Source organism: Bidens hawaiensis, unplaced genomic scaffold (genome assembly GCF_021521415.1).
Source record: "Bidens hawaiensis isolate Kalapana, Puna unplaced genomic scaffold, B.hawaiensis_p1.1 tig00056043_1, whole genome shotgun sequence".
Classification (NCBI taxonomy): domain Eukaryota; kingdom Viridiplantae; phylum Streptophyta; class Magnoliopsida; order Asterales; family Asteraceae; genus Bidens; species Bidens hawaiensis.
In genome coordinates, this window is record NW_027500107.1 from 34,722 (window position 1) to 50,713 (window position 15,992).

At 36.2% G+C, this 15,992-nt stretch overlaps 2 protein-coding genes and 1 non-coding gene across 3 annotated transcripts; all 3 read right to left on the bottom strand.

Annotated features, from left to right (window-relative positions):
- Positions 1-115: 115 nt before the first annotated feature.
- LOC143601312 (xanthine dehydrogenase 1-like) lies at positions 116-8,903 on the bottom strand. The gene is given in 14 exon segments (XM_077078758.1): positions 116-531; positions 609-782; positions 871-1,013; positions 1,016-1,106; positions 2,390-2,524; positions 2,605-2,766; positions 2,844-3,065; positions 3,138-3,422; positions 3,503-3,742; positions 3,807-4,121; positions 4,943-6,676; positions 6,768-6,876; positions 7,743-7,842; positions 8,679-8,903. Coding segments are annotated over 14 exon segments (4,080 nt in total). The 5' UTR covers positions 8,806-8,903; the 3' UTR covers positions 116-288.
- Positions 8,904-10,340: 1,437 nt separating this feature from the next.
- Positions 10,341-15,569, bottom strand: LOC143601308 (origin of replication complex subunit 1A-like). Its single transcript, XM_077078753.1, has 17 exons — positions 15,315-15,569; positions 14,698-15,215; positions 14,291-14,426; positions 13,567-13,719; positions 13,333-13,479; positions 13,097-13,248; positions 12,913-13,012; positions 12,636-12,758; positions 12,382-12,543; positions 12,233-12,290; positions 11,969-12,147; positions 11,386-11,491; positions 11,231-11,301; positions 11,033-11,128; positions 10,867-10,943; positions 10,699-10,782; positions 10,341-10,597 (listed from the first exon to the last, which is right to left on the bottom strand). The coding sequence occupies exons 1-17, from the start codon at positions 15,567-15,569 to the stop codon at positions 10,534-10,536; spliced, it is 2,481 nt and encodes an 826-aa protein (XP_076934868.1). The 3' UTR covers positions 10,341-10,533.
- On the bottom strand, positions 13,582-13,659 carry LOC143601314 (small nucleolar RNA snoR28). The gene has a single exon (XR_013147627.1). It is a non-coding gene; the product is annotated as a small nucleolar RNA snoR28 (small nucleolar RNA).
- Positions 15,570-15,992: the final 423 nt, after the last annotated feature.

A 15,992-nucleotide genomic window follows, 5' to 3' on the forward strand; every position in this document is an offset into this window, starting at 1 on the left:
ATTATCACTTAAATATTTGGAAGTTGACCAAGTCAACACTCACAGATTTGTCATGATAATAAATTAATATGAATATTATTGCAATGCTTGAAAAAATTATTCAAAAGCCAAGATAAACAGTCATCAATAATCTTTTAACATTTAAGAAGTTTCTGCAAAGGATGGTTGTTTAACATCAAGATTAAACAACTATACAATCTGATCAATGTACATACATGATACAACACGATTCTCCAACACCGCATGTGAATAAACAGTTTTTCACACGTGAACTTGGTTGGAAACTCGCTAAACACTGAGTTTGGGTCGGAAATCAGATTTCACAAACAGTGCAGTAAACTCATCAGCACAAGCCATCCGTATCCGTTCAGGAGTTGCAGGATTATCAAGAGGAAACCAACCATGGTACCCCGATTCGGCTCTTGCAGATATTATTGCGTCTTTTATGGCAAAGAACACAGATGACGCCAGAAAGAATGGCGGTTCACCAACAGCTTTTGATGAATGTATAGCCTTGTCATTCGGTGCATCCTGTATTACAAATTTAACAAATATTATTGATCTATTTTCTTGTATGTTTACAAATTGCCTTATACTTATATATATACCTTCAATAGAGAAACCTTGAATTTGAAAGGAACATCATTGACCGATGGAATTTTGTAATTTCCAGGACCAGAAGTGAACAAGAAACCTGTTGGGACCCATTTGTGAGCTTTATCGCCCCATTTCAGCTCCTCTAGGGCCACCCAACCCATACCTTGCACAAATGCACCTTCGATCTGTAAACGAATATGCAAAAATAACTTTATTAAACCGTAGCCAAAATTTGATGATTGAGGAACAGAATTAGCTGAAACGAATATGCACCTGTCCCACATCAATGGCAGGATTGATGGAGAATCCAAGGTCCAAGATGACATCAGCAGCCCTCGTGTGGAAATCCCCGGTCAACGTGTCGATTTCCACCTCAGCAAATGCAGCACCGTATGTGAAATACCTGAACGGGTGACTTTTCCAGTTTTCCAGTCGAAACCTATGTCAGGAACTATGTGAAACCCGTGTGCAGAGAGATCTACTCGCTCGAAGTAGCACACATTTACCAACTACAAAATAAATAAATACTATCAATGAATTCTCTTCTGGTTTAAGATTAAGATTAACTGAGTAAACGAACAAACACAAACACCTAAACCAAAAAATTCACTTTTGGTTTTATTTGTTAAAAAAACATTATGTAAAAAAATTATAAATATATATAAGTCTGTCAAAAAAAATATTAAAGTTAAACTATATAAGATAGGGTTGTAAATGAAATGGACGAACACCAACGGAAGTTTGTACATGTTAATTTGTTGACACTTTACCAAATAGAAGAATGAACGCTGATACTTAAACGGACATATTTTATCGTTGGTGTTTGCTCCTTAGAAAATTTTTTGCAATAAACAAACGTTTAGAGAAATACATAGAATCATATAAAAATCTTGTAAAAAATATTAAAGCTAAAAGTATATACGCTTACAGTTGTAAATATAAAAAATATGCTTTCCACTTTTTTGTAATCAATGTGTAACGTGTTAAAGAAGATTTATATAATAGCAATTATTTTATATAACTATGATAAATATAATTAAATATCATATGTTATGTTATATAAAAAAGTGTGTGTGTGTGTATAATATATACACACATATACATATAAACAATCATAAAAATACATAAATAAAATAATTAATCATCAGAAAATAATTACGCCCTACTTGCGGTGCGCACATATAATGTATATATGTGTGAACCTTGGGTGGGCAAAAGTAAAATTGCACTAATTTTGACGTTATTTTACTAATCACGTGAAAATAACGTTAAAAGTGGCGGAAGGTTAATCAGGCATCATGTGGTGGCGTTGATAGCCGAAAGACAAGGGCACATGCACCAATCAGCCGGTGTCCCGATGATTGAGTGTTATGTGTCTTATGTCCAAGGCTTGATTCAAAACTACTATCGAGCCGGGGGTCTCACCGGAAGCAGCCTCTCTATCCCTATGGGATAGAGGTAAGGCTGTCTACATCTTACCCTCCTCAGACCCTACCATAGCATTGCTATTGGTGGGATATACTGAGTACAATGATGAATGATCAGAAGATCAGTAGTTTTAAAATTACATAAATAGTCCTTTAGGGGTAGAAAGACCAAACTGTCATTGACTTAACAAAAAAAAGTTAACTTTAGTTAGTGTAAGGGACCAAAATTGTTACAAGAAACTTACATGAATAATGCCCAACGTAATTATTGAAGATTAAGAACCAAACATGCAAGTAGGTATGAAGATAAAGGACGTTTTCAGTAATTTACTCATACATAAACTAATGAAGTGTGATTGGTGTACCTCCACAAAAGAAGTGTGTTTATTCAAAGATGCAATTGGCTCCATTCTTGCTTTAATTTGGTTACAAGCATCCAAAACTGCAGCCCCGTACATATCAGAACTAGCAGAAGCTGCTGTTGGAGATGCATTAGGGACCTAATGACAGATCGATTCGTCAAGAAAAGTATGAAGAGTTCAAGGGTGTTGCATATAAAAGTAATATTATTATTAATTACCTTGTCGGTACTCGTCTCAGAAATAAACACTGAACTAAGAGGTATATCAAAGGCGGAAGCAGCAATTTGGGCCACTTTTGTATGTAAACCCTGGCCCATTTCAACACCACCATGTGTAACCAACACGGTTCCATCTGTATACACTTGAACCAGTGCACCTGCCTGCAGTCGATGAGATAATTAGTCATTTGAGCGTTTAAAATTTACGCATAAAAGGACCAAAAATGGCATTTTGTCACCTGATTCATGAACTTTGTTGTAAAAGAAATACCAAATTTAGTTGGAATTATAGCAACTCCACGTTTCTTCCATCGGTTATGAAGATTAAAATCTTCAACTTCACTTCTAACTTTCCCAAAGTTGCAGGATTTCTTGAGTTCATCCCAAAGCCGATGCAAGGTACAGTCTTGAATTTGTTGACCGTAGTGTAATATTGAGCCTTCATTTATAAAATTAATTTCCTGAAACAGAATCATACTTTTTAGTAACAATAAATAATAATAACATATATTGCTTTGAGTTCTAATACATACTCTGATTTCTTCTGGGCTTTTGTTAACTTCCATGGCTATTCTTTGAATCCAATTCTCGGTTATAAGCATGCCTTGGGGCCCACCGAACCCTCTGAAGGCCGTATTACTAGGATAATTAGTGAAACAAACGCTTCCGTTAATTCTAACATTTGGAATCTCATAAACGTTCTCCGAGTGATACATTGCACGTTCAAGTATCGCTAAAGATAGATCAAGTGAATTCCCTGCATTGTTATAGACTTCAAGATCTAATGCAAGCACCTTCCCTTCATTCGTGAACCCGACCTAATTTATTATTTTGTCACCAGTTTAGTCAAATCATACCTTTGACCAGTCAATATAGAATCTAAGTTTTGAAACTATACCTTATATTTTCCAAGAAAGCTGTGTCGCTGACCGGTTACCTGCATATCTACATCTCTATCTAATGTAAGTTTAACGGGACGATTTAACATGTATGCTGGTACAGAAGCAACCGCAGCAACAAAAGCTGAGCGGGTCTCTTTCCCGCCAAATCCACCACCAATTCGTTTCACTTTGCAAACCACTTTTGACATTGGAAGACCGAGCACGTGGGCCACATACTTTTGGTGCTTTTGTGGTGCCTAAATACAAGTAAAAGCATATTAAAATCAATTGTTGTAAAAACGTATTAAAGCAAATGCATACCTGAGTTGATGAAATCATGTGAACCTCATGGCCACCATCCATGGTCCAAACAAAGGTACTCTGCGGCTCCAAATAGAAGTGTTCTTGACCACCAATATGAACCTCACCCTCAATGATGCTATGGCATTGGTTTGACTGAAAACAGAGGTCAACTGACCCTTTAGTTAAACACCTATGAGAATTTGGATGGAAACTTTTGAGCTTGACTGCTTCCTCTATGGATAATACAGCTGGCAGATCTTCATACTCGATAACCACTTTTCTTGCTGCAAGTTTTGCGTTTTCGTGAGTGTCAGCTACAACTACTCCTATAACCTGCATAGATTTGGTTGTAAGAGTTACCAAGGTCACCCAGCATGTAATAAAATTTCAAAATAGAGAAAATTGTACAAATAGTTTTAACGTTTGTAAGAGGGTTGCACCTTTAGTCCCTACCGTTAAACCCTGATGGTTTTTAACAGGAAAATGATGTCATGAGAGGGTAATTGCGGTTTTCCAAATTTGAAAACCTAATTAAAAAAAAAACTCTTTAAAACTCCAGAACTACAAATGTCGACTTGAAAAGACACAATTACCCTCACATGAAATAAAATGAAAAACACATGACATCACTTTTACTGATACAGTACAACCCAACTACCCACCATGATGATCCATTGAAGCTGCAACCCATGTTTCCTTTTTTCACGTTTATTTTTCGCTTGTCATTAGGACTAGTAGTTTTTTCCAATTCCGCAATTTATCCACGATCCTCCATTCACTCAAACCCTCACCTCCATTTATGTTTTCCAATATGCATTTGTAAGCCTATTTAAAGGCCAGTACCATTTAATTGAAAACATAGAAAATTGAAGTACATGTTCTTATTTTTATTATTGCACACTAAATCTTTGGAAGATCGCCGATCTCAAATTCAGCTTGCATCATTCACCCTCTCACAAATGCTTGGGCTAAGTTTGTAATTTTAAAAAAATGGGGACCAAACTTGCAAATTGATCAAAACACACGGACCATTTGTGCAACTTTCTCTTCAAAGTATATAAAACCTCAACTGTTTTATTTCAAAAATTAGCATATGCTTATAAAAACATAGTTTAATCATATTTAACAACACAGTAATTTCTGGAATTATGTACCTGGCCAACACAAGTGACAATCTCAGAAGCAAAAACTTCCTCATCTTCAACAACCGGGCCAGTAAAATTATCGCCCGGGATATCTTTAGCAAAAAAGATACCAGCAAAGCCAGGTGATGACCTGGCACCCGAATCATCAATCGAAAGTAATTGAGCATGAGGCTTTTTACTCAATATCAACGCAGCATGTAAACCGCCAGGTGGCATTGGGGTGTCATCTGTATACTCAGCCTCTCCGGTTACCTGAAGTCTTGCTGACATATGAACCTCAGGGGACCCCACAGCAGTCCCCTGCTTTGTAATTGCATAATCTTGACTACCCATTACCGACGGACGGGTAAACGACTCCACAGCTGATAAATGTGATACAGGTACAGATTCATTAAACGAATCTTGACCGTCCATTTGATGAGACACCCACAAAAAGAACTTGAAAAAGAAGCTTAAAGTTAAAGACTTTCGAAACTCCACCATGCCACCTGGCGCATCTTCTGAAATCACAACATCCTGCTTCAAGATTTCTAAAGAGTTCTTCAAAAGGTCCTTATTCCATGCTTTCCCAATTAAATAATCGTTCGTTTTTAAAACCGATAACGAAACAGGAGCAACACCACCATACACAACACACGCATCAGAAACAATCCAAATTTTCTCCTTTTTTTCAAGAAAAACACGCATTCCACTATTCACAAGCGCAATATCATCATCCCGTCTATGAGCCTGTTTAAATTCTTTAACATACTCAAACTCACGAGTCCACGGAAGAAAAACCGATAACAGAATCTCATCATTCCTCATATCCACTTTTCTATAACCCAAAAAGAAATTTGCTGCCAAAACGGTTCTGATGGTTCCTTTACAATCAACAACTTTAAATTCTGCTCTTGATGCCATCCAAAGTGGATTCAAGTCTGATATTGGGCTCGCAGTGCATATATTCCCACCAACCGATGCAACATTTCTAATTTGAGTACCCGCAAACCACTTTATCTGTTCAATAATAGCCTTACAAGATGATGTTTCGTGAACCGGACGTTGTTCAACAACTTGTTTCAAAAACTTTTGAAGTTCGGAGAGGCGTACACCAGCACCAATCTCAATGCCATCGCCGTCAATGGTCAAAGTATTAAGTTCGGGTACGTGGGTAACAGAGATGAAAACCGGGTAGTGAATTTTCTTTAACCTAGTTTCGATTCCTAATTCTGTGTTTCCTACAACTAACTTTGCAGCGGGATATTTCGACTTTAACTCCAATATGTGTCTTAACAGTAACGGTCTATACCACTTGATCCCGCCAAATCCAGTTAAACTTAAATAACTTGATTTCCTCATTACAAGCTGTGGTGGAAATATGATTTCTTTGTTTGTATATGAACTACCATCAATTTCATTGTAAGAAACAGGTTTATATCCTTGTTCAACGGGTTCTTTGTTGGGCCCACAAGAACAGGGTTTGCCAGTTGAAGGGCAAATAAACTCACCATTGTTAGATTCTTGTGATGTAACAGAACAAGAACCACTTGTGTATAACAGATCATTGCTTTTTGCAAACACTCGAAAGGCATCGAGAATCGGTCGATAACCGGTGCACCGACATAAATTTCCTGCAAGGCTTTCTTCGATTTGCTCTTCAGTAGGTGGGGTTTTATTAGACCTTAATAATGCATACATAGACATGATAAATCCAGGTGTACAAAATCCACATTGTGACCCGTGACGACTTGCTAATGATTCCTGAATATATTTTAGTATGCTATTATGATCATGTTATAAATAACTTAAGAATTAAGGTGGGACCCACAAAACGAGAATAACGAAAATGTACCTGAACCGGATGCAAGCCGAATTTTCGATTGCCTACACCCTCAACTGTGATTACATGCATTCCTTCAACAGAATATAGTGGGGCCAGGCAAGCGTTAATTGCTTGGTGCCTGATAAAAATAAAAAAGAAATAATATTATTACTGAAACAAGAAAATAAAACCAGAAAATGATCCTACATGTGTTGAATGAAGGCTTTCAAATTAAATTCACAGACCTTATTAACATAGGAGGCTGCTATTTTTTTTTATTACAGACTTAGTAAATAAACTATAAGGGTTGGTTCCTATATTCTTGGAAAACCAAATTGGTTTTGATTTAGGATTGCTAGTTGTTTTGTTAGGTATAAATTAACTGTAGAACTGGCAAGATGCATCGATTACACACACATTAAACACGGCATGTTTAACTAAACTTGTTATTTTCTTAAAAACTATCACGGACAAGTCTAATAAGCCTGTTACACGCATGTTAACACGATTAAACGTAACGATTCAATAACACGAAGGACACGACATGTCTAACACGATTAAACATGAGCAGTTTAATAACACGACTGACACGACCGTTTAACCCGCTCTTTGACATGACCATACGACTAACTAAACACAGTTAAGCAATAATATAACAATTAACACGGTAAATTAAAAGTTACCAAAAATTAAAACCATATTCAATCACCAATAATGCTATAAAGACAACGCCATTTTGATAAATGGGTTAAATACGCGCCGTGTCAACCTATTAACCTAAACGGCTCAACCCATTTCGACACATTTTTTATCGTGCCATTAACGTATCGACACATTTTTAATCGTACCATTAACGTATCGACCGTTGTTTACCAGAACTGGTTTACCACAAATACTGATCCATTTAACTTTGTGTCGAGTCATTTTAGTGTTAACAGGTTGTGTAATAAACTGCCTAACCCTAGCTAAATATAAATATAAACACACATAAAGAGAGAGACTCACACGCATTTCTTGGAAGTTTGATCAAAGTAAGACACCATAACAGTGCACGCCCCACAACCGCCTTCGCCACAACCTAACTTAGTTCCTGTTAAGCCTACATCTATATCACCACATTAATAACAAAAAAATTAGTCAGATCATTTCATTTAGTAGCAAAACTAATTATACAAACTAGGGACAAATTTCTAAAAAAACCTAATTTAGTAACAACGAAACAAGCAAAAAAACATGGAATTAGATGTTCAGGTAAAACAGGTAACCTCCTCAATTTCCGTCAACAACAAACCTAAATACCGATCAAACTCCACAATACCTAATTTAACCAATCCAATTTTGCTCCAACAAATTATGAAATTCCGATTACAAATCTCACAAACTAAAATTAGAAACCGATTCGTAATCCTGATGTCAACATAACGAGATCACTAAATCCAAATAATCAAAATAATGTTACTGTTGTTGTTTCTAACTAATCACATATGCATACTAAAAAAAAAACTAAATTAGTGCCAATAAATCAAGCAAACGAACATCTAATTAGAAGTCAAGTAATCATATATAATATACTATATTACCAGTAACATCAATTAAAAACCGATTCGTAATTCTGATGTCAACATAACGAGATCACCACAAAACTGATGAATCAGAATCCAAATAATCAAAATAATTAAAAAATAATCAAAATTATGTTGCTATTGTTTATAAACAAAATTAGAGACAAACTATTATAAAAAAAATCCAATTAGAAGTCAAGTAACACAAGTAATCATATATACTATACTACCAGTAACATCAATTAGAAACAGATTCATAAAATTGATGTGGACATGATGCGATTGATATATACATATAACACATAACTGATTAATCAGAATCAAAATAATGAAAAATAATGAAAATAATGAGGTTATTGATTGTTTATAGTTATACTACCTCTGAGATACTCTAGCAGTGTTAAGTGTGCTAAACCGTCAGGTAGAACGTTACGGAGTCCATTAACGTACAACACAGCTTCATTTGATGATTCTTGCAGCTCATCTTCGGTCTTCAACGATCCCATACTATACGAATGAATTGAATAATAATAATATTTTTATTATTATTATTATTTGGTTGTTAGCTGAAAACTGAGAACTGTTTTTGTGGGATCGGATCTGAATGGCGGCTTTGGATGGACGGATGGGCCCTCGCTTTCTATATTTATCGGGTATGATGAGTCGATAATTATTTTTAGATAAGTTATGATTTGTTATGTAATCGGTTGCCTATCATAGTCTAACTGTAGCGGGCGGTAAATATGGGCGACGAGGGGCTCGAGAGGGTGAGAATATTATTATTTTATTAAATTGATCAATGGCAAGCCTTTAGAAGGAGGGGGATTTTTGAGTTACAACACCACCACATCGTTAAAATAAAAGTTGTCATTTTGCTGGCGTGGCATCACGTTCAAAAATTATCCTCCATTACACATAGCCTCATAACTAACTTTATAAATGGAAGCATAAAAGTTTTAAGCTAAGTTTTGAGCTTAAGGCCTCAAAGGTTTTGGGATTCCTTATCAAGGCCTTCTTATTAGACCATCCGTAATGGGGACGTTTCTTATCTCAAATTCTTCCAAAACTCTATGACCCCCCCCCCCTTCCCTGTCTAAGTTCTACTGTTCTAGCATGGAGAGTTATCCACAAAACGCCTCCCCAATCTCTTCCGGCCAATCAAATTTTTTGTCTCATATTTATTTCTTTTATTTATATTAAAAAATTAGAAAATAATTATTAATAAAGAATTATGTAATGATTGTAGGAGATTTCTAAGGTTTTTACCACTACACTACTTTTGTGCAAATCTCTTCATTGTTAATTGGGATGTTACATGTCGCACAATGCCCCTGTATAGAGAGTTTTGGCTGAACATGGTCTTAGACCATCTGTAGTCGATGGCATTTTGGGAAGTCAATGTTTTGTACACAAAGTGAGTCTGACTCAAAATACTTAACTGGTTATCGGAATCTATCGACACAAATACAAATGTCACGACGGAGATGATTTTGATAAACTATTTTGGAAATTTAAAAAAGTTTGGACTATTTTGGGAATCTCTTTACTATTTTGAGAAATTTTCCCCAATATAGTAGGGTCCTACGCAACCCCAACACACACACATTAAATCTCATTGGTCTTAAATTTTATTTTTTTTTTAAACAAGCAACGTATAAAGTTCAACTACCTGGAATAAGTAACCCAATGACAAAAGGCAACCCTTTACGCCCGCGATTGTAAATTTTTTTTTTTAAACAAGCAACGTATAAAGTCCAGCTACCTAGAAATGACAAAAGACAACCCTTTACACCCGCGTCGTAAACGATGTTAGGTAGCCCAAACTCGCCATCTTCTGTTTTGAAAAATGCTCGCAACCAAAGACCCACTACGGTAAACCTGGTTGGGAGTTGCAGCGTCCATTCCAAATCGTCACTTTCTCACCAATTCTAGTTGAGCGTCATTGACTACCGAACTTAATTAGACAAACGGTAGAAAAACAAATGATTGTAAACTAGATACAACCAAATGATTGTAAAAATTTAATCCATTGAGAAATAAATATCCAAATGATTCAGGTACAACAACTTATAAAGTAAACTCAATTCAGCAGAATTTAATTTAATCCTCTGAGCAAAACTTCAATAATGAAAACCAACATAAATTCAGCCAGTACTCATAGGCGTGACAATTAATTTAAAGATATAAATTATACTTCTCGACACGATGAGCCGCCCGTCTAGTCGTCTAGAACGTCACATATATTTGGTCAACCACGGTAGCTCCTTGCTGTCTTTCAATGCAAAACTCACATCATCACTGCCATCAAACCACAAAAATTATAACTAAATTGTTGTAACATATAAAAAGTTTAGAATTATAACTCTTGATCTATTTAAACCGGTAATTTATTAACAAACCTAGGAAAATTGAGCTGCAACTTCTGCAACCTGTGACTTGCTCCTGATTCACAGAGAAGAATTCTGGATTCACCAAGTTTGCACCTGCAAAATAAATATAATATTTTTTTATATTTTAATTTGTAAAGACAAGTAAGCAATTTAATAAAGAGAAATATAGATTATTACCCAATTCTCAAAAGTGTGTCCCATCCAGGAAATGTTATTCCATTGTTTGTACAGAGACATGAAACAGTTTGTGCTAACTGCATGCACAAAATATGTAAACAAAAATTAAATTCATGCAAGCGAAGGTAGTACAAATTTTAACTTATTAGTTTCGAGAAAATCCGACCTTTTCAAAAGTGGTCTCACTCATTCCTGTTTTATAAAGCTCATGCACCATAGCTGCTAAAAAGATCTTACTCAGTTTAGAACAACTCTTCATTACCTGAAAAGACAAAAAATCAGTATTTAACTAACTATATGACAAAATTACCGTGACTTTGAATAAAAAGGATATTAAACGCGTGATAAAATCTTCACTGTTTACCTGAATATGAGGAGCTTGGAACATTTCTTGTATGGCTGCTTCAACTTCAGACATGCCAACAAGAGATTTTCCTGCAAACATCAAGATTTATGAATATTATAATTAACCGTTACTCGTCCACCAAAAAAAATAATAAATTAAAAAATTTTGATTACCTGTTTTTGGAAGCGAGGTAGAACTCTTAACGCGATAGTCTGCAAGTTCAGCTGCACGACGACATATTTCTAGGGCACGGCGTGCATCTCCTGAAACTGCTGCAACCTAAATAAGGATAGTACATTTCTATTAGTACAGGTGGCAATTTCAAGTTTCGACCTATTTACATCAAGCGTACACAACCTCCTAACTTGTTTTACTAAATATTATAAACCAAAGTAACAAAGTGAACAGAGAAGTGTATGCAGGTCAAAACCTGGTCAGAAAAGTGCTTGTGAAAGAACTCAACAGTAAACAAACACAAACAGAGCATATTCGTGTTCCTTCTTTTAACTTTAATCAATCAAACATGAACAATTAACCGAACAGGGGGTACTTGTTCGTTTGTTAACAGTAGAAACGAATGGTTCACGAATGTAAACGAGCAAACATAACTGAACACAGATGAAAAAACATAAATGAGCTAAAATAGTTAAAAGTAATGTGAATAACAACGTGTTGCGTCTAAGAAGTTATTGAATCTATACTAAGCTATTATGGATGAAAAAAATTGAACGAATTTATTAACAAACGTAAACGAACCTTTCTTGAAGCAAACTCTATAGCTTGTTTCTCAAATGCATCAATTCCTTTAAGACGACACCCGATGATTTCTTGAAGCTGCAAGTAGTTATAAGGAGCAAAGCAAAGCCTTTGTATACCCATCCGGCTGGAAATTCTAGGAAGCAATTTCTCTGGAAGATCCATAGTATTTGCTATTCCTGTAAAACAATATGAATCAAATCAATTAACAAAAATAAAGTGCTATAATCTAACTTGAGACAAAATGTTTCTATAGATGCTTACCAATGACAATAAGTTTAGAATTCGGCTTAGTAGGCCAATCAAGAATGTTGTATAAGACCTATAGATAAAAACACAAATTGTAGATTTATCATAATGCATTAAAGTAGCTAAGTCTAGGTAAAATATTTATAAGTCTGAGTAGGCTTTACCGATTGATTTCTAGTTACTAGAAGATCAAGCTCATCAATGAGAAGAATACACGGACGATCATCATCTTTGCTACTTATAGCCCCGTTTGAAAACTTGTCATTCAGCAGGTTGAGAGCTTTTTTCCAACTAACCCTATGCCCTGTTAAAGCTTCATAAATAACCTGGAAATATTCATGAATCATGTTTAGTCAATTGCTATAATGCACAAGACATTCAAAAGAATCAAAACAGTTCAATTGATGTAAATATGTACTCTGTATATATTCTCTGGTGCAGCCAACTTCAGACCATTTATCTCCACAAAAGAGTATGGTTTAACAATTCCAGCATCAACTTCTGACCAAAGGCTCCTCATCACCGCAAGCACACTCATTGTCTGTAAATAAACCCATGTTTAAATACAGGATGCTTTTCATTCTTAAAAGTATTGTGAATTGTGAAATAAGGATCATGAAGAAAATAATATACAAATAACAAAAGCACACCAAATCAACATAATTCTTTGCTAACTACTAAATTTACCACTTTACCTTGCCAGTTCCTGGAACACCATGGATGTAAAGGCAACGTCCTAGACATTGATCATCACATATAGCCCCTTTGATAAATGCAGTTATTTCTTCCATTTCTCTGTGAATAATAAAACACAAGTCAATAAACAGAAAATGAAATTCTTAATGTTGGTTTCTTATGAAAACCTCAAATGTCACTTACTTATTCCTACATGGCAAAGATTTTGGCAAAGTTGCAAGCAGAAGTGTTGCTTTTGCCTTTTCAAGTTCAGTCTGCTTGTGTGACCTCACATGCTCAGGAATTCTCTTTGTACCTATCTTCTGGAGTCCAAAGGTAAAACCTTTTCTTGAATTCTGCATAATACGAAACGAAACGAGTTCAGTTTCAGTCAAAACATGCCTAAAAAACACAAAACAATAAGATTCAAGTATTCTTACTGCAGCTGCTTCACGAGCAGGGGTTGATCCACGTGCTGCTGTGTATCTATCCTCCTCTTCTTCATACTCCATGTCATCAGACAACTCAGCATCTGAATCCTCCTCATCGCCGCTCCAATCATCATCATGCGTAGCATCTTCATCCTCCTAACAAATCAAAAAGTAGTCAAGTCTTATGCTATCTTCAAATCAACCATATACAAAAAAGATTACTCAATATCATAAGATACTCACATCTTCATCGTTGTCAATCTCTGCAATCCGCTTGAAACTGTGCCAATTGACATCATATTCATACTCACATAGAAACACATCATCACCTTCATTCTCAGCCTTTGCATATTCATTCGGACTCATGACATAACAATGTCTAAGAACAGTTTCCATCTAAAAAACACACAGATAATTTCAAAGTAAGTAATTAAACATATATAGATATAGCCCATTTACTTTGAATAAATTTATGTTTTAAGAAAAAAAATTAGATGATACTTGAAATGTTCAAATTTCGGGGGGGGGGGGGGAGGGGGGGGCTATATGAGACCACAGTTGTTAATAGCAAATAGCGAACGATAGCGACAAGACACCTATACGCTATGTAGCGATAGCAATGGAATAGCGAGCACTGTTTTATGTTTAGCAATACACTAGAAAAACAATTAGGAATATTTTATATGCATATTATATCTAGATACGCTCTTTTCGTGTGTGTATTTAACATAAAACCTAAAAATTCTGATATCATATAGGCATAATTATCGCTATATTAGGGTGCCATACTCAGACAATAGATCATCGCCTGCCAACACTATTTGCTATAGCTCTCGCTCTATGAGCCCTATTAACAACTATGACTGAGCCTAGTGTCCTACTGTCATTAGGTGGTTCTATGGTTCTATATAAGTCACTATCAGCAAGTTATCAGCCTACAACAGTAAAGATTCAGCACATGTATTACCTCATTATCAGCAAAGTCATTGGTTCTATATAACTCTCTTTTCAGATTATGCGGTTGTCTACCCGCAGCTGTCTCCTCAGGAATCACATACCATCGACCCCGAAACCAGAAGCTACCATCAGTCTCTTTCCACAAACTAAATAACCAAAAAATTACAACCACCAATAATCATTATCAAGAGAATGGTTTAAACAATAATTAACAGTTTTGTAGGAAGTGTAGGAAGAGTTAAAATAGAACACACCATGTAAATAGGATACTATACGGTTAATTAGCACACTACAGTCTAAACCATCAACTACCTTGATCCAAATGCCCATATCAATTCCTAAGCTTCTTAAAAAACTATGTATTCTAACCGTGACCCTACCCCATTACCAAATCAATATCAACAAACAGTGTTATACCTTTCAATCCTGACCGCCCATAAATCGCTCGAGAGCAGCTTCTCCTTCGCGGTCCTGCGCACCTTCTTCCCTTCCGGAGCCTCCGGCAACTTAACATCCTTCCCCAACTTCCTCCCCTCACAATATCCACAAATCCAATCCCCGTCCGGAACTGCTCGCAACGGCGGCTTCAAACACCTCAAATGAAACCCTCCCAAACAATCATCACACTCAATCATTACACCTCTTCCAACCTTAAAACACACCCTACACTCCTCAATTTCAGGCTCATCCTCTATACTATCATCCTCTCTCCTCTTCACATAAACATCATCGCCTATCGAAAACTCTCCTCCGTCATAACTCACCTTCTTATAATACACTCTCCGTTTAGTTTTAGTATTAGCTTTAATTTTAATTTTAGTTTCACTAACCCTAGCGTTGACTCGGTCAACGGTGTTCTCAGCTTTACTCTTCCGTTTCTTCTTCGTTTCCGTTCGGTCCGGTGATATCGGCGAGAACGTGTAGATGACGTCATCCTTGATTAAATCGTTTGTTTCGTCTCCATAGAGTTTCTTCTTCGTCTTCAACGTAACGGTGGACTTCGAACGCGTTGACTCGGTCAACGTGTTGCTGACGTCATCATCCTTGATTGAATCGTTTCCGTACAGTTTCTTATTGTTGTTATTATTCAACGTGACGGCGGACTTCGAACGCGTTGGTTTCGGATTAACCGGAGTGTTTGCAGGTGGAATCGAATGAGCCGGTGAGGAAATGAAGCGTAACGAGCGTCTCGGTGAAGCTAGGGTTTGTGGCGTGAGTGGAATCGGAGTGTTTGGAGGCGATTTGAGTGGAGTTTGTCTCAGTCTCTTTGTTGGTGTTGTATCCGCCATGGAATTGGATGATGTTGCAGAGAGAGAGAGATGAGAGAGATTGGGGTTTGTAGAGAGATAATTGGCGGGAAGATGGGATACTGTTTTGCGCCATTCTTTGAAAAAAGAAGATGGGTTGACCGTTGACCTGTGAAAGAATAACATTAGTAATATTTTAATGTGCTTTTATTGTTTTGTTGTAATTGCTACTACTAATTAGGATCAATGAAATTATTAAATTTTGATTTGTAATAAAACTTAAAAATGGACAATACTTAAAACTTAAAAGAGATTCAATTAAGAGAGGATTCCATATATATATATAGCTAAAACTCATTTTTTTCCTAATATCAGAGTATCTCACGTATTCCTTCATGACCATGTTCAAAGTCGACTCATCGACCGCTGTGAGACCGTACCTCACTGATGCGCGAGAACCGGGTG